Genomic DNA, 26,302 nt, shown 5'->3' with positions numbered 1-26,302 from the left:
TACTATCTTAAATAATTTTTGTCTTATTTTACTGTTTGCCTCTCCCTCCCCCAAAATTTACTCTCTCCATAAGTTTTATTAACAACCTGGAACATACGTTTCCACATTTTCATTTTCATAAAAAACACAAATATGATGAGAAATTCTGAGTGGGAAGAAAGTTATTTTTAAAAAGGAAGATGCATAAATTTTTCTGAATCTTGTGATCCTCCAGCCTTGGACTCCCACAGTGCTGGGATTACAGGTGTGACCCATCGTTACGTTTTCTCTTGTTCTTCTTCTTATCCATCAGTACCTGGTAGGTGGGGTTCATCTTTTAACTGTCGTAAGTATACTGCACAAAACTTTCAAATTTTAATACAAAAACTTTATCTCCCTTACATACCTTGTGCTTTGCATATATTGCTAAGCACTCCTTGCCAAGGTCTTACAGATACTCCTTACACCATTTTCTTCTATGTTTTAATTTCAGTTTTTCTGTAGATGATTCAGTTAAGTATTTAATTGGCTTGCAATTTATTTTAACTGTGAGGTAGAGGCCACTCTTCCCCATTTAGCTAAGAATTGTCATAGTGTCTTTTATTTACTGCATCATTTTCTTGCCTGCAAAGCCACCTCTATCATATATTAAATGTGTCTCTCTCTTGATATACACGTTCCTGAACACTGTACACTGTGTTTTGGCCTATTTGCCTGCCACTTGTAATCAGTAAATTATTTTAATTTCTAGAGCTTTATAAAAATTTGCAATATCAAATAAAGTAAGTCCCCCCATCTCTTACTTCTTTTGCAAAATTGTCTTGACTATTCTGGGTGTTTCTTTTTTCCACATGAATTTTAAAATCAGTTTATTAAGTCCCGTGAACAATTTAAAAGTTTTGATTGGAACACTACTAAATACTAAAAATGTTAAATTTATAAATTAATTTGGATGGAAGTGATGATTTAAAATTTGATTATTCCTTCCTGTGAAGTCATTCATCTACATTAGATATTTTTCCTCATGCTATTTGATTTTATTTTTCAAAATAATTTTAATATTTTCACCATATAGACAGTATATATTTTTTATATAATCTGTACATTTTTTCCTATTTCCTTCCATTTGCTTTCAGACTTTGCATAATTATGCTTTAAGTATATCTATTATAAGCAATTTACAGCTACGTTTTGTGGAGTATCTTTTAAGTCCAATTTGCAAATCTCAAAATTTTAAACAAATTTCATACATTTACAATGTTTTTCATTACTGATTAAGTTAACCTTTCTTTCATCTTGTTTAACTGTCCTTTTTATTTCCATCGTTTTATGTCTTTTTCTGACCATTACTGATTTATTTTCATTCTTTTTTTTTGTCCTCTAATGGTCCTAATGTTTTATATTTTCAATCCTTTTAATGGTTACTTTTAAGACACATGCTTAACTTTATAGCTTTTACTAATGTCTAAAAGGATGGGGGGGAATGCGAGTGTCAGGTAAGTGCTTTATTTTTTGAGTTCTATCAGAGATGATAATGTCGTCAGAATATAATTTGCAAAGTGTTTTTAAACCTAACAATTGGGCCAGGAGTTACATCTTTCAATGTAAAGATATTTTAGTTTTACGAAATTTTCTTCAGTTATGCCTTTGATCATTACTTCTCCTACCACTGTTTTCTCTTGCCTTCTCCACACACACACACACACACACACACACACCCTGAAAACCCTATAATTCTCAGGCTGAAATCTCTATCCTTTGTCCTTTGTGTCTATCACTGTCTCTCTCATTATATTTATTACATCACTGTGAAGCGTTTACTCTTTTTTAATTATACTTTAAGTTCTGGGATACATGTGCAGAATGTGCAGGTCTGTTACACGGGTACACACATGCCATGGTAGTTTCCTGCACCCATCAAATCATCATCTACATTAGGTATTTTTCCTAATGCTATCCCTCCCCTAGCCTCCCACCCTCTGACAGGCCTCAGCGTATGATGTTTACTTCTATGTTCTCATTGTTCAGCTCCCACTTATGAGTGAGAAAATGTGGTGTTTGGTTTTCTGTTCCTGTGTTAGTCTGCTGAGAATGATGGTTTCCAGCTTCATTCATGTCCCTGCAAAGGACATAATCTCATCCTTTTTTACGGCTGCATGGTATTCCATGGTGTATATGTGCCACATTTTCTTTATCCAGTCTTATCACTGATGGGCATTTGGGTTGGTTCCACATCTTTACTATTGTGAATAGTGCTGCAATAAACATGTGTGCATTTGTCTTTACAGTCAAATGATTTATAATCCTTTGGGTACATACCCAGTAATGGGATTGCTGGGTCAAATGGTATTTCTGGTTGTAGATCCTTCAGGAATCACCATACTGTCTTCCACAATGGTTGAACTAATTTACACTCCCACCAACAAAGTAAACGCATTCCTATTTCTCCACATCCTCTCCAGCATCCGTTGTTTTCTGACTTTTAATGATCACCATTCTAACTGGTGTGAGATGATATCTCATTGTGGTTTTGATTTGCATTTCTCTAATGACCAGTGATGATGATCTTTTTTTCATACGTTTGTTGGCTGCATAAATGTCTTCATTGGAGAAGTGTCTGTTCATATCCTTTGCCCACTTTTTGATGGGGTTGTTTTTTTCTTGTAAATTTGTTTAAGTTCTTTGTAGATTCTGGATATTAGCCCTTTGCCAGACGGATAGACTGCAAAAATCTTCTCCCATTCTGTAGGCTGCCTGTTCACTCTGATGACAGTTTCTTTTGCTCTGCAGAAGCTCTTCAGTGTGATTAGATCCCATTTGTCAATTTTGGCTTTTGTTGCCATTGCTTTTGGTGTTCTAGTCACGAAGTCTTTGCCCATGCCTATGTCCTGAATGGTTTTGAATAGGTTTTCTTCTACGGTTTTTATGGTTTTAGGTCTTACATTAAAGTCTTTAATCCATCTTGAGTTAATTTCTGTATAAGGTATAAGGAAGGGGTCCAGTTTCAGTTTTCTGCATATGGCTATCCAGTTTTCCCAACACCATTTATTAAATAGAGAATCCTTTCCCCATTGCTTGTTTTTGTCAGGTTTGTCAAAGATCAGATGGTTGTAGATGTGTGGGTTGTTTCTGAGGCCTCTGTTCTGTTACATTGGAAGATCTGTCTATGTATCTGTTTTGGTACCAGTACCATGCTATTTTGGTTACTGTAGCCTTGTAGAATAGTTTGAAGTCAGGTAGCGTGATGCCTCCAACTTTGTTCTTTTTGCTTAGGATTGTCTTGGCTATACAGGCTTTTTGGTTATAAAATTTAAAGTTTTTTTCTAATTCTGTGAAGAAAGTCAATGGTAGCTCGATGGGGACAGCACTGAATCTATAAATTACTTTGGGCAGTATGGCCATTTTCACGATATTGATTCTTCCTATCCATCAGCATGGATGTTTTCCATTTGTTTGTGTCCTCTCTTATTTCCTTGAGGAGTGGTTTGCAGTTCTCCTTGAAGAGGTCTTTCACATCCCTTGTAAGTTATATTCCTAGGTATTTTATTCTCTTTGTAGCTATGGTGAGTGGGATTTCACTTATGATTTGGCTCTCTGTTTGTCTCTATTTGTCTAGGAATGCTTATGATTTTTGCACAATGATTTTGTATCCTGAAACTTTGCTGAAGTTGCTTATCAGCTTAAGGAGATTTTGGGCTGAGACGATGGGGTTTTCTAAATATACAATCATGTCATCTACAAACAGAGACAATTTGACTTCCTCTCTTCCTATTTGAATATCCTTTATTTCTTTCTCTTGCCTGATTGCCTCAGCCAGAATTTCCAATACTATGTTGGACAGGAGTGGGGAGAGAGGGCATCCTTGTCTTGTGCTGGTTTTCAAAGGGAATGCTTCCAGCTTTTGCCCATTCAGTATGATGTTGGCTATAGGTTTCTCATATATAGCCATTATTTTGAGATACGTTCCATCAATACCTAGTTTATTGAGAGTTTTTAGCATGAAGCGGTGTTGAATTTTGTCGAAGGCCTTCTCTGCATCTATTGAGATAATCATGGTTTTTTTCATAGGTTCTGTTTGTGTGATGGATTAGTTTTATTGATTTGCGTAGGTTGAACCAGCCTTGCATCCCAGGGATGAAGCCGATTTGATCATGGTGGATAAGCTTTTTGATGTGCTGCTGGATTTGGTTTGCCAGTATTTTACTGAGGATTTTTGCATCAATTTTCATCAGGGATATTGTCTTGAAATTTTTTTTTTGTTGTGTCTCTGAAAGGTTGTGGTATCAGGGTGATGGCTGGCCTCATAAAATGAGTTAGAGAGGAGTCCCTCTTTTTCTATTGTTTGGAATAGTTGCAGAAGGAAAGGTACTAGCTTCTCTTTGTATCTCTGGTAGAATTCGGCTGTGAATCCACTTGGTCCTGGGCTTTCTTTGTTTGGTAGGCTATTAATTACTGCCTCAATTTCAGAACTTGTTATTGGTGAATCTGACAATTATGTGTCTTGGGGTTGCACTTCTCGAGGAGTATCTTTGTGGTGTTCTCTGAATTTCCTGAATTTGAATGTTGGCCTGTCTTGCTAGGTTGGGGAAGTTCTTCTGGATAATATCCTGAAGAGTGTTTTTCCACTTGGTTCCATTCTCCCCATCACTTTTAGGTACACCAATCAAACACAGGTTTGGTCTTTTCACATAGTCCCACATTTCTTAGAGGCTTTGTTCATTCCTTTTCATTCTTTTTTCTCTAATCTTGTCTTCTTGCTTTATTTCTTTAAGTTGATCTTCAATCCCTGATATCCTTTCTTCTACTTGATCGATTTGGCTATTGATACTTGTATACGCTTCATGAAGTTCTCATGCTGTGCTTTTCAGCTCTATCAGGTCATTTATGTTCTTCTCTTAACTGGTTATTCTAGTTAGCAATTCCTCTAACCTTTTTTCAAGGTTCTTAGCTTCCTTGCATTGGGTTAGAACATGCTCCTTTAGCTCTGAGAAGTTTGTTATTACACACCTTCTGAAATCTACTTCTGTCAATTCGTCAAACTCATTCTCTGTCCAGTTTTGTTCCCTTGCTGGCAAGGAGTTGTGATCCTTTGAAAGAGAAGGGACATTTTGGTTTTTGGAATTTTCAGCCTTTTTGCGCTGGTTTTTCCTCATCTTTGTTGATTTATCTACCTTTGGTCTTTGATGTTGGTAATTTTAAGATGGTGTTTCTGTGTGGATGCCCTTTTTGTTGATGTTGATGCTATTCCTTTCTGTTTGTTAGTTTTCCTTCTAACAGTCAGGCTGCAGGGCTGCTGGAGTTTGCTGGAGGTCCACTCCAGACCCTGTTTGCCTGGGTATCACCAGCAGAGGCTGAAGACCAGCAAAGATTACTGCCTGTTCCTTCCTCTGGATGCTTCATCCCAGAAGGGGCACCCGCCGGATGCCAGCCAGAGCTCTCCTATATGAGGAGTCTGTCGACCCCTGCTGGGAGGTGTCTCCCAGTAAGGATACATGGGGGTCAGGGATCCACTTGAGGAGGCAGTCTGTCCCTTAGCAGAACTTGAGCACTGTGCTAGGAGATCTGCTGCTCTCTTCAGAGCCGGCAGGCAGGAATGTTTAAGTCTGCTGAAGCTGCACCCACAGCCGCTCCTTTCCCCAGGTGCTCTGTCACAGGGAGATGGGAGTTTCATCTATAAGCCCCTGACTGGGGCTGCAGCCTTCCTTTCAGAGATGCCCTGCCCAGAGAGGAGAAATCCAGAGAGGCAGTCTGGCTGGGCTCTGTGGGGATGGGATCTGCTGAGCTAGACCACTTGGCTCCCTGGCTTCAGCCCCCTTTCCAGGGGAGTGAACGGTTCTGTCTCACTGGCATTTCAGGTGCCACTGGGGTATGAAAAAAAACTCCTGTAGCTAGCTCGGTATCTGCCCAAACAGCTGGCCAGTTTTGTGCTGGAAACCCAAGGCCCTGGTGGTATAGGCACCCATGGGAATCTCCTGGTCTGTGGGTTGTGAATACTGTGGGAAAAGCATAGTATCTGGGCTGAAATGCACCGTCCCTCATGGCACCATACCTCATGGCTTCCCGTGGCTAGGGGAGGGAGTTTCCCGATCCTTTCCGCTTCTGGGTGAGGCAACGCCACACCCTGCTTCAGCTCACTCTCTGTGGGCTGCACCCACTGTCTAACCAATCCCAATGAGATGAGCTGGTACCTCTGTTGGAAATGCAGAAATCATTTCCCTTCTGTGTTGATCTTGCTGGGAGCTGCAGATTGGAGCTGTTTCTATTCGGCCTTTTTTTTTTTTTGAGACAGGATTTCACTCTTGTTGCCCAGGCTGGAGTGCAGTGATGTGATCTCAGCTTGCTGCAACCTCCACCTCCCAGGTTCAAGCAATTCTCCTAAAGCATTTATTCTTAAGCAAATAAATGAATTTTGATTTTAAATACAAGAAGTAGGGAGAAGAATAGATATAAAAATTGATATTAATAAATTAGATACCAATAAAAGAGTAGAACTGTCATGATACATCCAACAATGGAATACGATTTTTCTATTAATTTCTCTGTCCTGGAGTAACCAAAGAAAAAAATTATCTGCTCCCAAACACACCCAGCATGCAGAGGTGGGATGGATATAGGTTACTGGTTACAGTTCTCCCTTGGTATCCATGGGGGATTGGTTCCAGGAGCCCCATGAATACCAAAATGCAAAGACATTCAAGTCCCTCATATAAAATGGTATAATATTTACATATAACCTACACAAATCTTCCTATATACTTTAAATCATTTCTAGATTACTTATAATGCCAATACAATGTAAGTGCAATGCAAATATACTAAGTTTTTTTAATTTGTATTTTTCCCCAAATATTTTCAAGCCATAGTTGGTTGAGTCCAGGGATACACAACCTACAGATATGAAAGGCTGACTGTATACAAATTCCCATTGAAACTGAGAGAAAGTGGAAGGTAAAAAGGAGTTTATTAGTCCATAACAGTCTTGAAATTTGTTTTGGCAAATGGTGGATTTTTCTTAGGATTCAAGGCCAGGGAATAATTCTCTGTGGGTCTAAGCTCTACTCTCTTAATCATTGTTCCTTTTTCATGTAAGTTACCACTTATTTGCAGCTGAGTTCTTTTATCAGCCTGCTTCTGGCTACAGCTTCCTTTTATTTTGTACTCTCTCTGTCCTTTTCAGTCCAAGCTGGCAATGTTTCTACTGATGCAACCTTCTCAAGAAACTTGCAGGTCTTAAATATATTTTATTGGGTTTTACTCCATTAGACAAAAGTCACACTCACAAATCTTTTTTCGGATAACCCTTTCTCTATTTTGGCTCCTGCTGAAATGCCTGTGGGATGATACTTTTAAAAACTTTCTAGATGCTCTGGTTTCTTGAAAAGATCTGTGGAGTACACTGTTAATCTCTTAAAAAGGGCCCTCTGTGTGACTGAATGCTCTGACCTTTTGGTCTTTAAGGGGTTTTTAGTGAAAAATTATACAGGTGCACTCTCACATTTTTCTCTGTGCCACACTTTTAGAAACAATCTCTCTTTCGCCAGCTGCATCACAGTAGGAATTCCCCAAATTGTCAAGTCCTGGTTCCTTTAAAACTTCTTCACTCAATTTCTCTCTCCTCTTGCATTTTATTATAAAGCAGCAAGAAGAATTGGCTCGCACCCTCAATACTTTCCTTGGAAATCTCTTCAGCTAAATATCCAAGTTAATCACTTACATACTGTATAGGGGACAATTCTGTTAAGCATTCTGTTCTCCCACTATACAACAAGGAACCACTTTCTCCAGCCTCTCCCTAGCAAAAGACTTAAGTACTGAGTCCTACAAACAGCTTGTTTTGGGCAATATGTGCTTTTCTATCATACTCCTTCATATTAGGTTTACTGAAGATCCTACTGAGGATCCTTCGTATTCTACTGAGGATCATCTTCAGTTCCCAACTAATTTGGGAACTGAAATACATCTGGCAAAATGCCTTCACCAAGGTAAGTGTCTGATTAATTAACAAGGAATAGGTATGTGCACATCAAAGGGTAGATACCTTGGGGCCCATCTTAGACTTCTGCCTACCACAGGTATATGTTTAGGAGTAAAATTGCTGGGTCATGGAGGATGTGAATACTGCCCAAGAAACTTCTGAAATGACTACAACACTTAAAACTCACATAGTAAGTTATGAGAAGCTCCGGCTGCATCACAATCTAACTAACATTTTAGCCATTCTGATGAGTAGTTGTCGTTTTAGTCTGCATTTTCCTGATGACTGACTTGTGTCTTCTTTAAAAAAAAAAAACTCAATTATTTCATCATATGTTTTCATATAAACCTCTAAAATAACATTCACTCATATTGTAATACACATTTGCAGCTCTACTTTAATGTAAGCTATTCATGCATTAATAAAAAGCTCATCCTGTTTATTGGTTCATTGGCAGAGCTAAGTAGTTTTTTTTTTTTTGAGATGGAGTCTCACTTTGCCGCCCAGGCTGGAGTGCAGTGGTGTGATCTCACCTCATTGCAACCTCTGCTTCCCGGGTTCAAGCAATTCTCCCGCCTCAGCCTCCCGAGTAGCTGGGATTACAGGCGTCCACTTCCACGCCTGGCTAATTTTTGTATTTTTAGTAGAGACGGGGTTTCGCCATGTTGGCCAGTCTGATCTTGAACTCCTGACCTCAGGTGATCTGCCCACCTTGGCCTCCCAAAGTTCTGGGATTACAGGCTTCAGCCACCGCACCCGGCCAAGCTAAGTACTCTTATATTCGCCTTTGGTTATATACCTCCTCCTTCCATATAATCTTTTAATGTCTTTTTATATAATCTTTTTATACCTTTAATACATTGTAAGGCCCTTTTGGAACTAGAACAGTCTCTTTAAATATATCTCCCCTTTTCCTTGACAGAAGAAATTCCTGTCAGGAAGTTGTAAGAGAGTGTTTTGCTGAGTACCAGCCCCTAAAAATCTATATAAGTATAACAAAGATTTTAAATTAACTGCACATGTTAAACAAGGACAAAATTAATCACAATATTGAAACAAATTAAAAGATGCAAAATTGTAGGAGAAATTCTGACAAGGAAAAGGGTAGAGGTATTAAAAGAGGCTCCTTACTATGGATAATTTTATTCTAGGAGGTGATCCAATACTGCCTGAACATCTTTCCTTTAACGGTTTCAAATTTATCAAATCATAACTGTCTTTCCTCTGAATATTAAGAGAATTTTTCTTTTATTTTAAAATTGTGCTTGAATACGTGATACTCTATACCTAGAATTTCCAAGATGACTCATCATTTCCATGTCACCAACCAATTCTCTTTGTAGATCAGAATTAGGTCCAGGGTAGTAGATCCCCCCGTCTTCCCAACAGGATTGGGCACCATAACATGCCTATGTTCTAGTCCTTAATTTCATCCCATCAAATCACTCTCATTTCTAATGCCTGTACACTTTTCATTAAGCTGTTTTCAAAGAAAAGTATTTTGATAATATTATGCGACTACCAGAGAAACTATAATTCTGGGTCTTTGTTTCAACACTGTGATTAATTTTTTCCTTGTTCAACATGTACAATTAGTTAATTCAAAATCTTATTAAGACCTGTATAGATATTTTGGGGGCTGGTACTCAGCCAAACACTCTTTTACAACTGTCTAAGGTTATGCCCTATTTATGTGGATACTGAGCAAATTACAAGCTTTATAAATATGCAAAGCACAGTACTGTAATAAAATAATAAGGGTATAATGTAATAAATGAGTTTTTGTTTCTATATACATTTATTTACGATACTGGGAAAATCTGATGCTAGGGTGTCAACTCATTGCTACAGTACATTATAAGCACCAAATCTCCCCTCACTATGCTGGAATCTGAACAGATTAACTTCATTTGTCATACAGTTGTTTTTTTTCCATGAGAGGACTTTGAACATGAATTCTCCATTGATATTTAAGTTATAAAATCTTGATTATTAATGTATTTCATATAATAATTTTCCTTCCGTTTCATTACTTTAGAATGAAAGCACACTTATGTTATTCTCTAAACAATGATGCATCTATCATCAAATAATAAAAATCATATAGAAACTGTAAATCAGCGTATTAGAATAAAGAAAAAACATGTCTTTAGAAATATATTAACTTTAATATCAAGATTCAGCTTTTCAGGTGTTTAACATACTTACAGGGGAAAATATTCTATAAAATTTCATTAAGGGAAATTTTAACCCCTGAGAATAAATAATTATTTATGTGAAAAGGTTTTACAAACAATAAAGCATTATATAAATCAAGAGGTATAAATATTAGACAATAATATTAGGTCCTAAAAAAGTCCACATATAATTTAGTTTTCAGTCTTAAAATGCTTCACATATCGTTAGTTATAAACTTATGCAAAAACTTAACGTGATTGAGAATACTGGTCATACTAACTCATGGTGATGAAAAAAGACTAGAAGACAGTTGTAGCTTCTTATCAACCCATGACTTGCTCCTATTTAAACTTCTTTAAAGGAAAAAACAACGTATAAGCTAAATGGAACATATTCTGATACTGCAACTTATCTATTTTACTTATCAAATTCTCAGTTTCTATGGGAGCAAAGAACCTCTCTTTCGCATGTATAAACCTAATGGCACATATTAACAAGGCTCACCAATATCAAGGAAGAGAAACAAAGGTGATATGTGTTTCCTAGAGCTGCTAAAACAAATCACCACAGCATGGGTGGCTTAAAACAACAGGAATTGATTCTCTCACAGTTCTGGAGGCTAGAAGTCTGAGATCAAGGTGTCAGCAGGGCGCTGCCGTCTCTGAGGACTCTAGGGGAGAATCTGTTACATGCCTCTCCCCTGGTTGCTGGTATTGGCAGCTATCCTTTGCATTCCTTGGCTTATAGCTGCATCACTCAGTTTCTACCTCCTTCATCACGTGGTATTCTCTGAGTTTCTGTGTCTGTGTCTCTTCACCTCTTCTTATGTGGACACCAGATTAGTCTCCACCTTAATAATCTCATATTAACTTGACTACATCTGCCAAGACCCCGTTTCTAACTAAGGTCACATTCATAGGTACCAGAGGTTAGGACTTCAAGATTATCTTTTTTGGGAAAACAATTCAATCTGTAACAGAGGATGGGTAAGTAAAGTACACACCTCTAGTATTCTACTATGACATACTGCTGCTACCAATTCCTTTCAGGCTACAGAAGATTGAGATGCTGTAGCTACTACTATCGGCAAATTTGTCCCTGTGATAAAAATTATACAGCAGACAAATTCCTGAGCTGAATCTGGCAATTGGTATAATAAGCTACATGCTAATTAAGGAGGATATTTAAAATTGTATGTTTTTCCTCAACTTTCCAAGTATATTTACTTTTTCTTTTGTTTGCTGATTTAAAAAAATTCCATCTTGCATCCTGGTTGGTTTTAGCCTACTTGTCTTTTACAGCTTAATTGTGTGCTGCCCTCCTCAATTATATGGTGAAGTCCTAACCTCCAGAACCCAATGTGACAGTATTTAGAGATAGTGCCTTCAATTCAAACAAAAATTAGCCGGGCGTGGTGGTGGGCACCTGTAATCCCAGCTACTCGTGAGGCTCAGAAGAATCACCTGAACCCAGGAGGCAGAGGTTGCAGTGAGCCAAGATCACGCCACTGAACTCCAGCCTGGGCAACAGACCAGGATTCCCTCTCAAAAAAAAAAAAAAAAGGCAGCTCAGCAAACCTCAAGCAGTATAAATATGAAGAAAATAATAGCTACGCATATCATTGTCGAAGTGCTAAAAACCAAAGATAAAGTGATAATTTTGAAAGCAGCCAGAGAAACAGGACTCATTTCACACACGGGAGTAAAAATTCAAATAACCACTAATTTCTCATACAAACAAAAAGGAGGGCAGAAAATCGTGGGATAGCAACTTCAAAGTGTTGAAGGAAAACCACTGGTAGGTCATAAAACTCATAATCAGAAAGTCCACTACAAATGCTTCAAATTAATTACAAACTGTCATTTCATGTAATTTCAAAATCACCAAATACTATATTTCACTGATTCTAAATGCTATTGACTCTAGGGTATGCCATTATTTTTATTTAGTATTAATAAAATTCACAAAACATTTTCAATTAATCATAAGACACCATTCATTAATAAAAACATTGCAATTTCAGAGACGTAAAAATGTTAAAAGTACAAAACAAGTAAATGCTAAATAAAGTCAATAGTCCTCTTTCAAAAAGCCAAATCAAAATCCCAGCAAGCTATTGTGTGGATATTGACAAACTGATTCTAAAGTTTATATGAAAAGGCATAAAACCCGCAATAGTCAACATCATACTGAACAAGAAGACTAAAGTTGGAGGGCTGACACTACCCATCTTCAAGACTTGCTATAAAAATACAGTAATCAAGTCGATCAGTCATCCCTTCATATCTGTGGGGGATTGGTTACAGAAGCCCCTCAGATACCAAAATCCAATAACGCTCAAGTCCCTTATATAAAACTGTATCGTATCTGCATATAGCCTATGCACATCCTATGCACATTAAATAATCTCTTGATTACTCCTAATATTTAATACAATTTAAATGCTAAGTAAATGATTGTTATCTTGTATTTTTATTTTTATTATCTTTTTATTTTTCTCCCAAATATTTTCAGTCTGCTGATGGTTGAATCCAGATGTGGGTCCCATAGATACAAAAAGCTGATTGTATTAGAAAAATAACAGACAAATAGATCAATTGATCTATCTTAAACAGAATAGAGAACCAGAAACAGATCTACTTAAATACAGTAAATTGCTCTCTGATAAAGGAGCAAATACAATTCAATGGGAAACAGATAATCTTTTCAACAAATGGTGCTGGAACAACTGGACAATCATAAGCAAAAAAAAAAAAAAAAAAGAAAAAAGAAAAAAACTCTAGACATAGAACTTACATATTTCAAAAAATTTAAATCAACATGGATCACAGACCTACATGTAAAATGCAAAACTCTAAAACTTCTACAACATAACACAGGAGGAAATCTAGGTAGTGATGTTGAGTTTGGTGATGGATGTTTTAGATACAAACAGCAAAAGTGTAATCTCTGAAAGAAAAATTAATCAGCTAAACTTTATTAAATAGGAAATATCTGCTCTACAAAGACACTGTGCAGAGAATAAAAATAAAAGTCACAGACTAGGACAAAATATTTGTAAAATACCTATCTGGTAAAGGTACCCAAAACATACAAAGAATTATTAAAACCTATCAATAAGAAATAAACAGCCCAACTTAAAAATGGGCAAAAAATCTGGACAACTCATCAAAGCAGCACGTGAAACAAAGAAGAATATGAAAAGATAACCCATATTATGTGTCACTAGGGAACTGCAAATTAAAGTAACAATGAGGTAACACTACACACGTATTAAAATGGCTAACGTCCATAAACTGGCAATACCAAATGTTAGTAAGGATATGGAGCAAAAGGACCTCTTACTCAATACTAGTGGGAATGCAAAATAGTATAGCCATTAAGGAAGACAGCTTGGCAGTTTTCACAAAGCCAAAGATAGTCTAGCATATGATCCAGCAATAGCACTCCCAGGTATCCAACTGTGTTGAAAATGTACATCCACAAAAAAACTGCATGTGAATATTTATAACAGCTTTATTCATAATGGCCAAAAAAAGCAAAAACTAAGATATCCTTCAACAGGTGAATGGAAATACAAACTGTTACTGATAAAAAGAAATGATTTAGCAAGCCAGAAGACTAGTAACATTAAATGCATATTGCTCAGTGAAAGAAGATAGTCTAAAAAAGCTACATGCTATATGTATGATTCCAGTTACAGTCATGTGTCACTTACAGATGGCTATGTTCTAAGAAACTCATCAGCAGGTGAGTTCAACATTGCGTGAACATCATAGAGCATACGAACCTAGATGGTATAGCCTACTACACACCTAGGCTGTATAGTACAGCCTATTGCTCCTAAGCTACAAACCTGGAAAGCATGTTACTGTGTATTACATATTGAATACTGTAGGCAACTGTAACACAAAGGTTAAGTATCTGTGTATCTAAACATAAAAAGATACAGTAAAAATGTAGTATAAAAGATTAAAAAATAGTACACCCATAGAGGGCAGTTATCATGAATGGAGCTTGCAGGAATGGAAGTTGCTCTGGGTGAGTCTGTGAGTGGCAAGTGACTGTGAAGGCCTAGGACATTACTGTACCCTAGTATAGACTTCATAAATACTGGACACTTAGTCCAGACTAAATTTATTTTAAAAAATTTCTTTCTTCAATAATAAATTAACCTCAGCTTACTGTAAACTTTTTTACTTCATAAACATTTTAAATGTTTTAACTTTCTGACCCTTTTATAATAACCCTTCACTTACAAACACAATGTAAAACTATACAAAAATATTTTTTCTTTATATCTTTATTCCATAAGCTTTTTTATATTTTTAATTTATTTTTACTTTTACTTTTTAAACTTTTTTTTTTAAAAGAAAACTAAGACACAATCACACACATTAGCCTAGGCCTACACAGGATCAGGATCATCAATCTCACCGTGTCTTCCACCTCTAGATCTTGTCCCACTGGAAGGTCTTCAGGGACAGTAACACACATGGAGCGATCGTCTCCTATGATAACAATGCCTTCTGGAATATTTCCTGAAGGACCTGCCTGAGGCTGTTTTTCTTAAATAAGTAGAAGGAATAAACTCTAAAATAATAAAATGTATATTCTAATAAATATATAAGACAGTAACATAGTCATTCGTTATCATTATCAAATATTATGTACTGTACACAATTATATGTGCTATACTTTTAGACAACTGGTAGCACAATAGGTTAGTTTATACTAGCATTACTACAAACACGTGAATAATGTATTGCACTAAGATGCTATGATGTTATGACAGCCATAACATCCCTAAGCTATAGGGGTATTTCAGCTCCATTATAATCTTTTGGGACCACCATCATATATACAATTGTCACTGAGTGTAACATCATTATGCAACACATGGCTATATATATGACATTTCGGAAAAAGCAAAAACTACACAGACAGGAAACAGATAAGTGGCTGACAGGGGTTGAGGATTAGAGAAAGAGTATGGATAAACAGGTGACACATACTGGTTTTTAGGTCAGTAAAACTATTCCACATGATACTGTAATGGTAGATACATGACATTATGCACTTGTCAAAATACACAGAATTGTTCAACACAAATAGTGAACCTTATTATGTTATGAACATTAGTTAACAACAATGTATCAATTTTGGTTCATTAATTGTGACAAACTTACCACACTAATGCATGTTACTATCAGAGAACACCATGAATGGGGGGATTGAGTTGGGGGAATGAGGGTGGTATATGAGGTATATGGAAATTCTCTGTAGTATCTGCTCAATTATTCTATAAATCTAAAATTGTTCTAAAAATAAAGTCTGTTAATTTAAAAACTGTGCAAGTTAAAATTAAAGAAATGTGATATGGTTCCCTTTTTTGGATATCATAATACAGTAAGAGTTAGAAATAGAGAGACAGACCTAAGACTACAACTACAAACTTCAAGATATCCCATTTTCTGTTTAACAATCAAATACTTACTAAGTACCTACTATGTCAAAAAAGTCACCAGTCACCTCGTCATGACTTAGCTGTGATTATACCGATTTTTCCTTAGATCTCCCAACTCTCTAGTCTCTATGCTTGCTTTTTACCCTTTGCCTTATTCCAAGTTTCATTTCTCCCAAACCACGTTTCTCACTAATTCCATGAAATGTCATGAGAATCAAATAAGACAGTCTAAGATAAAGCCCTAGAACTCACAGGTTTCCTTCCTCTACTTTAAGTTCACACTTCTTACCTCTACTGTACAGTTGTTATAACTATATTGTTCTCACATTCTCTTCTCCCGCCTTTATTGTCAACAGGTTTTAATCAAAATTTTAGACATTAAACACTAAAACTTGACTGGAAAAAAGTAGCCACTTAAGAAAACAAATCAACTTTTCCTTAGAAATTAAAATACAAGAATCAAGTACTTCCCTTTTGGTATTCCTACAAGATTCAAAATTTTAAAAATTTCCTCAAAATATATATTAAAAAAGATTGTGCTTTTAATGCTAACTACATAAATATTATATACATACATATATACAACTACACATGTATATAAAATAAACAATATATGTCTCTAAAAACTATTGAGGGAAGGGACTATATCCTTACTCATATTTCATGCCAAAATAAGTTCCATATAAGTCAAAGATTAAGTATAAAAAATAAAACTTTAAGAGTACTACAAAGGCTAGGCTTGGTGGCTCATGCCTGTAATCCCAGCTCTTCAGGAGGCTGAGGCGGGCAGATCACTTGAGGTCAGGAGTTCAAGACCAGCCTGGCCAACATGGCGAAACTCCGTTTCTACTAAAAATACAAAAATTAGCCGGGTGTTGTGGTGCATGCTGTAGTCCCAGCTACTCAGGTGGCTGAGGCACGAGAATCGCTTGAACCTGGGGGGCAGAGGTTGCAGTGAGCCCAGATTGTGCCACCGCACTCCAGCCTGGGCGAAAGAGCAAGACTATGTCTCAGAAAAAAAAAAAAAAAAGAGTACTACAAAAACACATAGGGGACGATGGTTAAAAAATTGGGGTGAAAAAGTTTTTCCAATCAAAGCCCCAAATTCACAAGTCATATTAGAAGAGATTTCTATGACGAAGCTAACCTACTACTACAAATTTATCTTATGGATATACTTGTATATGTAGACAAAGACATATGTAACATAACATCACAACAGAGTAAAATGAACAGCAGGCTGAAAATCATTATGTGTCCACTGATGAGGACTGGCTGAATAAATCATGGCACTTATACAGAACAGAATATTATGCGGTTATGAAAATGATTCAGGAGATTTAAATGTGCTGATATGAGACAATCTATGGGATATGTTAAGTAAATACAAGTTATAGAAAGATATGTAATAGCTTCCCTTTTATGCAAAAAAAAGCAAGGGAGCTATACAGAGATTTTTTCTTTTATACATACACTGTAAATCCTTCCAGAAGGACACAAAAGAAATTTATGTGGTTGCCTGAAGAAAGTAAGATGGTTCTAAAAAAGAAGCAATCTTGCTTTTACTGTATATCCTTTGAAGTTTCTGAATCAGTTTTTAGATTGTGCATAAGGTCCATCACACACAAAAAATCAAAGACTGAAATTCAAGAAAATATAATAGTAAACATCCTATACATAAGACAACTGGGAGAATTCTTACCTTTCTCTGCAAAATTTAAGCGAATGTAGTATGGCAGGCCTCTTCTGACGTAAATTCCATAAGTGTAAGGTGTCATCAGCCAAGGCACTCACAAGAGCTCCCTTAAAAATCAAGTATAACACATTTCATATATATTTTATAAACATGAATTCTATGCAATAGTTGCCAGAAATATCTCCTTCCCAAATTTCAAAACTTTCTACCAACAGATTTAGATCTAAGAAACATTTGCCTCACTAAAATTCAAAATAGCAGATGTAAAAAGTGTACATGTATTACATGTATGTAAATATGTTAACTTCTTCAATAATTTAAAGTATAATTTAGTATCTTATAAGCCAAAAGTATACTAGAATCTAGTGGAATAGTATGGTTAAGATCTAGTTATTTAAAATTAGAGGTCAGACTGTAAGTTACTTTGTAACTATTATACATACTTCCTTGATTAGCAGAGCAAAATATGGTATGAAGTAACCTCCTCATTTCATTTGGCTTAAGACAAATTCTTATGGAAGTACTATACCCAGATCATAATTCTACTACTAGAATGGTACGGAAAATAAACATAGCATTTGGCACACTGTAACATCCATGTCTGAAGGTTTGAAATCTGACTAATTTAGAATGTTAAAATATCTGATACAACTAAATATTATTATTTATAGGGAAGAAAAGGCCTGCCAGTATTTGAGAATCATTTATGTGGCTCATTCTCACCCAAACCCAACAAATCAGAATTTCCAGAGTGCTATGGTTTAGACGTGGTTTGCAATGCCAAAACGCATCATGTTGAAATTTAATTGCCAGTGAAGTGGTGCTGAGAGGTGGTGAACCATCCCTCATTTGGGTCATAAAAGATCTGCCTCTGTGAAGGGTTTAATGCAGTCTCCAGGGAGGGAGTTTTTTCCCTCACAGGATGGATTAGTTCTTATGCTAGTGAGTTGTTATAAAGTGAGGCTGACCTCTTTGCTCTCCTGGCAGGCACCAGCTTCCCTTTCTGCTTCTCTACCACGTTATGAGGCAGCATGAGGCCCTCACCAGAAGTCAGCCAGATGCAGCTGCGCAATCTTGGACTTTCCAGCCTCCAGAATCAAAAGTTAAATAAACTTTTCTTTATAAATTACCCAGACTCAGGTATTCAGTTGTAGCAACAGAAAACGGCCAAAGACATAGAGCAAAGACCTATGGAAGTATATTTTGAAAAACCTCTGAGATGATTCTGATATAAAATTGTGAATGCAATGTGATAATTGTGAATAAAATTAAGACTCTCTAAACTAGAGCTGATTTATCAAGACATCTGAATGTTTTTCCTCAAAGGACTTAGAAATCTATCATCAATACTGAAAGAATAAGACAGGAGATGTAACATGCAGAATTTACACTAATTTCAAAAAAGATTTGCAAGACCAATCTTTCAGGGTATTGTAAGAAATTGTAAAGTCTCCCCCTTTCAAAATAAGAGTTTCTCATCTACTCAGAAGAATTAAAACAGCTGTCAGGACAAGATTTATATTAAATTATCTCTCCAACTCCTTTCCACCTTCAAAATTTTATGAGGGCTACCCTAGTGTGTAACTTCTGTTGCCAGGACAGGACAACTGGAAAGCAGAAATACATAAAGTCCACACTCTCTCCATTTCACTAAAAGCATCATCTTATCTACATCACTTTGAAGTAGAGAAACTCAAAGGATTTAGGGTGTCAAAGATTTGTACTGCTATTTCTTATTTCCATCAAATATCAGGCCATGTCATCTTCTTTCTTAATGTTTACCACATCTTAAAATCTCAAGGAAGAAGAGAAGACATACAGCCAAAATAGCAGTAACAGCTAACCTCTTCTTATGGTGGCTCCTTCATCTATACAGTATATAGTTTTCCAAATCTGAAAGCAAACAGGTGCGCCTAATTGTCAGATTTCCACTTTTTAAAACAAAAAAAAGTAACTTTATGTATTTATAATGTATTTATAATTTAACAGGTCAAAAAAAATGGCCCTTCCAAAGAAGTCTATGATCAATCTTACTGAAGAGAAAAAGAATACTTAATACGAATAAAAACAGCATAAATTTAAGATCTCTAAAATTTAGGTGTACAGTAAATGATTTGCCGTATTTTATTAACATTGGCTCAAATGTTGCTTTAAAAAATAATCTTAACACAAGTATAAAAATGAAGAACAGGCCAGGCATGGTAGCTCACATCTATAATCCCAACACTTTGGGAGACTGAGGTGGGCGGATCACGAGGTCAGGAGTTAGAGACCAGCCTGGCCAACAGAGTGAAACCCTGTCTCTACTAAAAATACAAAAATTGGCCGGTGTGGTGGCAAGCACCTGTAGTCCCAGCTACTCAGGAGGCTGAGGCAGGAGAATCATTTGAACCCAGGAGGCAGAGGTTGCAGTGAGTCAAGACCACACTATTGCATGCCAGCCTGGGTGACAGACTGAGACTCCGTCTCAAAAAAAAAAGAGAGAACAGGTTAATAGTTGCCAGGGACTGAGGGTGAGCAGGAGTTCAATTATAAAGGGATTCCCTTAGTGCTGAAGGTACTTCTTTATTTTCCCTTAGTGCTGAGGGAACTGACCTGTATCTTGATGTGGTAGTCCTTACATGCATCTGTACATGTGATAAAACTGAACTACACGCACAAACACACAGATGAGCCCATATATGAACTAGAGAATCTAAATAAAGGTCTATAGTCTAGTTAATAGTATTGTTTTGATGTCATTTTCCTGGTTTGCTATCGTACTACTGTTATATAAAATGTTACTACTGGGAGAAGCTAAAAGAAGGGTACACAGGCTCTCTGTGAAACTACTTTTAAACTTAACCATGAATATAATGATTCCATAATAAAACATTCTTTCAAGGAGGAAAAATAATCTGAGTCTTCATATATGGCTTCGACAACTTTCTACAATTAAAAAAAATTTAACATCTTAAAATGCCTAATATACAGTTCTATACAGGATACTGAAGTTTTTAAAAACACATCCTCTGACCTTGAAAAATCTAGACAACTGCAAATTATTTGGCTTACAGTTTTATGGAGGTTTTTACGTTGTCATAATTATCTTTTTACACCCGTGATGCCTTTCTTAAATCCCCTGGTATGAATAAAACATTTATCAAAAGCCAGAGGTATTCAGGAATTTATTTTCTCTTGCATACATTTGAGAAATTATTCCATGGAGCCTAAGGGTTTAGGGACTAAAATAATGTCCACAATCTATCCTCATATCTAAGGAGATCAGAGCCTTTTCTGAAGCAATTTCTCTTTCTTCCTTCTACGACTAGCTTTCCCTCTCTATCAATACTTGCAGTAAACATCTATTGTCAGAGCTGCTCCTATGTTCTTAAAATATGCAAAAACAGTGTTTCCTATGCCGATAAAATGCTGTTTTCTCTAGCTCCTTCTATACTTTCAAAAAGAAAGGCAACATCAATTACTTAAAGCAATTAAGTGACACATTTGGGTGTTATTTAAGAACTCTGGGCAGTAATCACTTTCTAATGAGTGGATGTTGGTTTCTTGGTTGTATTTCAAAGCAATTCATTAAAGAACACTCTTTGATTTGTAATAAGCTCAATCTTTGAAAAAATATTTTACTATAGATTTCTATGTTACACAGTATTCAATATCCCTAAAATTTAAATGCAGGACCTTTTACCAAAAGCATTTACCTTAGGCCATTCAATTTACAACCCTGTTTTGAGAAAACATTTTACATTATTTATGTAACTGTCCATGATGGTACCTTAAAACGAATTACTACTATTTATGATTCATTATAAATTAATGTTTGTTCAAATATTTAAATAAAATGTGAATGCATATAAGAAATCTGAAAGACTAGAAGTGGCCATATTTTAGATATAAGTAGAAATGATTAAAACAATTCACTAACCTCATTAATCAGGAACTGGAGCTGGATTACTGCAGCTCCACTGTCATGCTGGCAATAACATTCTACTCCTGGACGACCAAAGCTGTAATTAATTCCATTAAGGAATTTATGGTATTTGTTTGGTTTTGTGAAACTGGTAAGTTATATAATAGTCTGATAAATATTTCAATGACCTCATATTCAATACAGGCTATTTACTGAAGTTGAGATTTAGAGTTAGGTTTGTTACACATCAATCTAATAGTTTCTGTTGAGAAGTCTCAGAGATTACAAGTTCAAACAAAATAAGCAAATTAGAAGACAATGAATTATTAACATCAGCAACATATTAAAACAAGATAATATATAGGTAATACATTTTATGCTGGTCTAAATTATTTTCTTCATCTTAAAATAACAAAAAGACACAAAGTGGTTGGATCTATAGAACATCCAATTTTGCTGAAGTCAGCAAACAAATCTGAAAAGTAGGCAAATGTCATTTTGGAATGTTCTTTTAGGAACAGTAATGATTTTACTGTCATTTTTCATTTCTGCAGTGTAATTTTTAAGTAACACTAAAAATATAATGAAGAACCACATAACTATGTTTCTAATTGAAACATGATTTTGTTTCACCAAATGAACGTGTCTATCTTTTACAACAGGCGTGGATACTGATTAAAATGAATTGGCATACAATAATAACAGCAAATATTTATATAACATTTTCCACGGGTTAGGCATTATTACGAAAATGTTATTTCCATCAACTCATTTAATCCTCGTAACTCACGAAGAATATGTTATTTTCCCCCACTTAAACAGATAAAGAAACTGAAGTACAAAGAAATTAACCTGCCCCAAGTCATACAACTAGAAATAGCGAAAATAGAATATAAATAAGCATTCTGGCTCCGGAGTCTACACTCTAAATTAATAAAGTATGCTGAGTAAAAACATCAAAACAGAACAGAAAAACAAAAACTGTACATTTGTAGAACTCACTATGTGCCAGGCACTGTTATATGCATTTTACCTTCATAAACTTGAAATAAGAAGGTAGTCATTTTAACCGGCTGCTAAACTAATCTCATTTTGCCAGTTATTAACTAATGCCCTAAAGTAAAAAGCAAAATGTAAAAATAAAATTTGGTGGGATTTAATAAAATTATAGTTGCCGGTATATAAATTCACACTTGGGTATGGTCTGTTTCTATATTCTATTAATACATGCCACAAAGTTCTTAATGAAAAAATTGTGCCATAGGTTTAATTCCTATTGGCTATGATTTTTTCCTTTGGATTTCTAGAAATTTTCTAGATGGTATTCATTTTCAAAAGTTTTTTCTATTTATTACTAGCAATTAATTATATATTTTATAAATTAACAGGTTGAGTATGTTTAGCTCACAGTATCCTACTCTTCAAACACCTAGAATTATTGTTAGTAGTAGTAGTAGTAGTAGTAGTAGTAGTAGCAGTAGTGGTATTTTTGCTATACCAGTTGCTCAAATACAACTGCAGGAAACTAGAATTCAAATTAATAGTACTGGCAATGTGCAAATCACACTGTGACAGGCCATAAAAAAGAAAAGTCTGTATCTCTGTTCACCCATTTTTTTTTTTTTCCAGAAAAAGAAACTGCCCTTCTACCCAGTATAGTGACTCTAATTCTAATTTCTTCAGCTAAATTATTCTTTCTGACACCAATCAGCATATTTTATAATTCCCATTTTACATGAATGTTAAACCTCTCTTCTGAGACCAGATCGGAATCAATGAATAAGCTGATTTTTTTTAAAGTGAGTTACCGTAGAAAATCATAAAAATTATACTTACCATTCATATTATTTTATCACAAAACATACATAATATTGCTAATCTTTTGATATTAGGCAAAGACATTTTCTTTAAGTATGAATCTATTAACTAAAAATCAGAGTTGTTTTTCTTGAGTAAAACATAGCTATGACTATCCAGGTATACGATTTCCAGTTTAACTTCTTAAAAGGAACTTTAAAGACAATGTCAACCAATACGAGTGCAGCATTCATATACAGTCTTACTATTTCTTTTCCAGTCATTTATAGGTATGCACACCAAATCAGGAGGGAAATTTTAAGTGACTGAACTTCATGAAGTCTTTCAAATGCATTCATCTTAGATGCTTGTTTAAAAGATGCTTGTTTAAAAATCTCTCTTAGGCCGGGCGTGGTGGCTCACGCTTGTAATCCCAGCACTTTGGGAGGCCGAGGCGGGCGGATCACGAGGTCAGGAGATCGAGACCACGGTAAAACCCCGTCTCTACTAAAAATACAAAAAATTAGCCGGGCGTGGTGGCGGGCGCCTGTAGTCCCAGCTACTTGGAGAGGCTGACGCAGGAGAATGGCGTGCACATGGGAGGCGGAGCTTGCAGTGAGCCGAGATTGCGCCACTGCACTCCAGCCTGGGCGACAGAGTGAGACTCCGCCTCAAAAAAAAAAAAAAAATCTCTCTTTTGGCATTTGTACTTCATTTTATAGAATATTAAGATGATAAGATGATCTACTTGATTAGAATATCTAATATAATAGACATAAACAGATTGGGAATACAGAAAAACTGATTCTTGGTAAGTAAAGAATAAGCAACAGGTCTACTAATTTGAGCCTTCTAAGAAATAGTTTACTGGTGTTGAAATTTCAAATTGCCACGAGTGTCAATCAATGTTTTCTCCAAAGAGAATGAAAAATGTCTATAAATTCAGGAAGTCAGTTACACAGAGGTCAAGAGACGTTTTACTCTTAGGCTACGTATGACACTACTCTAAACAAAAAATGTACTTTTAAATCGATACAACATAGTTCCTTAACTTCTAGCTAACATGATAAAAATAACTTCTTAATAAACAATAAGAACCACTTACTGAGTAACTACTAAGTGGTTAGGCACTGTGCCTTAAATACATAATTGCACCTAATCATCACAGTAATTCTGAAAGGTAGTTATTATTCATGTTTTACAGGCGATATTTCTAAGGCTCAGAAAAATGATTATTTCTCAAAGTTACTTATTTCATTCCCTTTTCCTGTAAATAAGGCAGTATTATACAGCTGCAGCTAGCCCCAAGGGGTTCTACCACCAAAACTGCCCTATGGAGTGGAAGAAAAATTCATAAGTTATTACTTCATAACAAAAAATTTAAAATTAAGTTTTAAAGAATAGATAATGCCTACTTATAATCTTGAGATACTAACATAGAAAGGACACAAATTTCAGAGCAAGTAGTTCCCTATCCTGGTAGTTTATCAGAATTCTGGCCCCAATGCAAACTTGCTAAACCCAAATTTCCAGAGGAGATGCCTGGGTAGGTTGTTTGTTTGTTCAATTATTTATTATTTATTTACTTATTGTACCACAGGAACCATCTGAGGCATAATGAGACTGGAAGACCTCTACTTTCAAGTTAGTTCATATGCCAGCTCTGCAATTAGATGCTGTGATCTGGAGAGAATTATTACAGGTCTTAACTCTCTAATCTATAAAATGCATATAAAACTGCTCTAGACTAGCTTGCAGAATTGCAGTGAGGATTAAACTACATAGAGTGTACTTACCAAATGGTATCCATTATTATTTAAGACAATGTATTATTCACTACGTTGGCTAGAACTAAATGTTCCCTGACAGTGGACATACCATTATAATACAAGAAAATGTCAACATTGAATTTATTAGATCACAAAACATTCATATCTTTTCACATCTATAATTATTATTCCTTGCACACATGATTTTCCTAATACTGACATTATTGAGTTAACATTTTTATTAAAGTGTTTTTTTTGTTTTTTTTTTTTTTTTTTTTTTTGAGACGGAGTCTCGCTCTGTCACCCAGGCACCCAGGCTAGAGTGCAGTGGCGCGATCTCGGCTCACTGCAAGCTCCGCCTCCCGGGTTCACGCCATTCTCCTGCCTCAGCCTCTCCGAGTAGCTGGGACTACAGGCGCCCGCCACCACGCCCGGCTAATTTTTTTGTATTTTTAGTAGAGACGGGGTTTCACCGTGGTCTCGATCTCCTGACCTCGTGATCCACTCGCCTCGGCCTCCCAAAGTGCTGGGATTACAAGCGTGAGCCACCGCGCCCGGCTTTATTAAAGTGTTTTATAGTCAAACACTATAATGAAGATCTGCTTAGTAAGTGATTTCCACTTACTGTGGCTATGTTCACAATTAAATGAAAAAAATTAAATGTCTGAAACTAAAATGAAGAAAAACCAAAAGATTATACACTGAACATTCCTGCAAATTTATTAAGTGAGGAAATATTCACTTACTATTCTAATATTTGTTCTTTTATATATGTATGCATCAATTATAAGGGAAAGGTAAATATCTTTTTCTGTCACTGTATCTGAGCTTGTAACTCTAAACGTCAATGTATTCTTTTGAAGATAATACAATATTTCTATCTCAGATACATTTCTGCTCTCAATTTTTCTATTGCTTGACTAACAGCTATGATATCTACCTAATCCCACTAGTAATTCTTGTTTTTAAAGAAAATCAGTTAATTTATCTGACCCATGATACACGTCAGATAATTCCTGCACAGCTAGACTCATGGTCCATGTCCAGACAAGCACCATTATCACAGGCATATTTATGAAGAGAAGATGTATGAGACAAAGTTAAAACAGATCAGGAGCACAGTCTTTGAACACAAGGCTGTATTAATTTAGACATGACCCTCTATGTAAGCAACAGGAAAAAAAGAAATAATTACAGAAAAAAATAATATGATAAAACTAGCAATTAATGAATAAGCAGGAAGAGGTATACAGGACACATGAGCCAGAGAAACAAATGCCAGAGCCAGTAAACTCTTTTTTTTTTTTTTTTACAGTAGTGTATATCAAATTCAAAACAAGCATTAATCTAACTGCCTAAATGGCTTTTTCTGGTTGATTGGTTGGGAAGGGAGGAATAAATGAGGAATTGGGAGGCCTTTAAGTACGTCACCATCATCATCACCAGCATCATCACTGAAGCTGAGATTTACTGAACACTTAAGATGTGTCAAGTACAATACTACATATGTATTATCTCACAATAGTTCTCTATG

At 35.8% G+C, this 26,302-nt stretch overlaps 1 protein-coding gene across 3 annotated transcripts in view; it reads right to left on the bottom strand.

The window, feature by feature from the left end:
* STXBP5 (syntaxin binding protein 5) overlaps positions 1–26,302 on the bottom strand; it is a 184,727-nt gene that overhangs the window by 131,685 nt on the left and 26,740 nt on the right. For all 3 annotated transcript variants that reach the window (XR_004029379.1, XM_003255850.4, XM_003255849.4), the window contains exons 3-4: positions 21,218–21,299; positions 17,302–17,402 (exon numbers count right to left, since the gene is read on the bottom strand). Coding sequence is in view for 2 of the 3 variants with exons in the window: in XM_003255850.4 (XP_003255898.1) it covers positions 17,302–17,402; positions 21,218–21,299 (183 nt within the window). In the remaining variant the exon portion in view is untranslated. The remainder of the gene's footprint in view (positions 1–17,301; positions 17,403–21,217; positions 21,300–26,302) is intronic.

This window comes from Nomascus leucogenys, chromosome 3 (genome assembly GCF_006542625.1).
Source record: "Nomascus leucogenys isolate Asia chromosome 3, Asia_NLE_v1, whole genome shotgun sequence".
Taxonomy (NCBI): domain Eukaryota; kingdom Metazoa; phylum Chordata; class Mammalia; order Primates; family Hylobatidae; genus Nomascus; species Nomascus leucogenys.
This window is presented reverse-complemented; position numbering and strand designations above follow the sequence as displayed.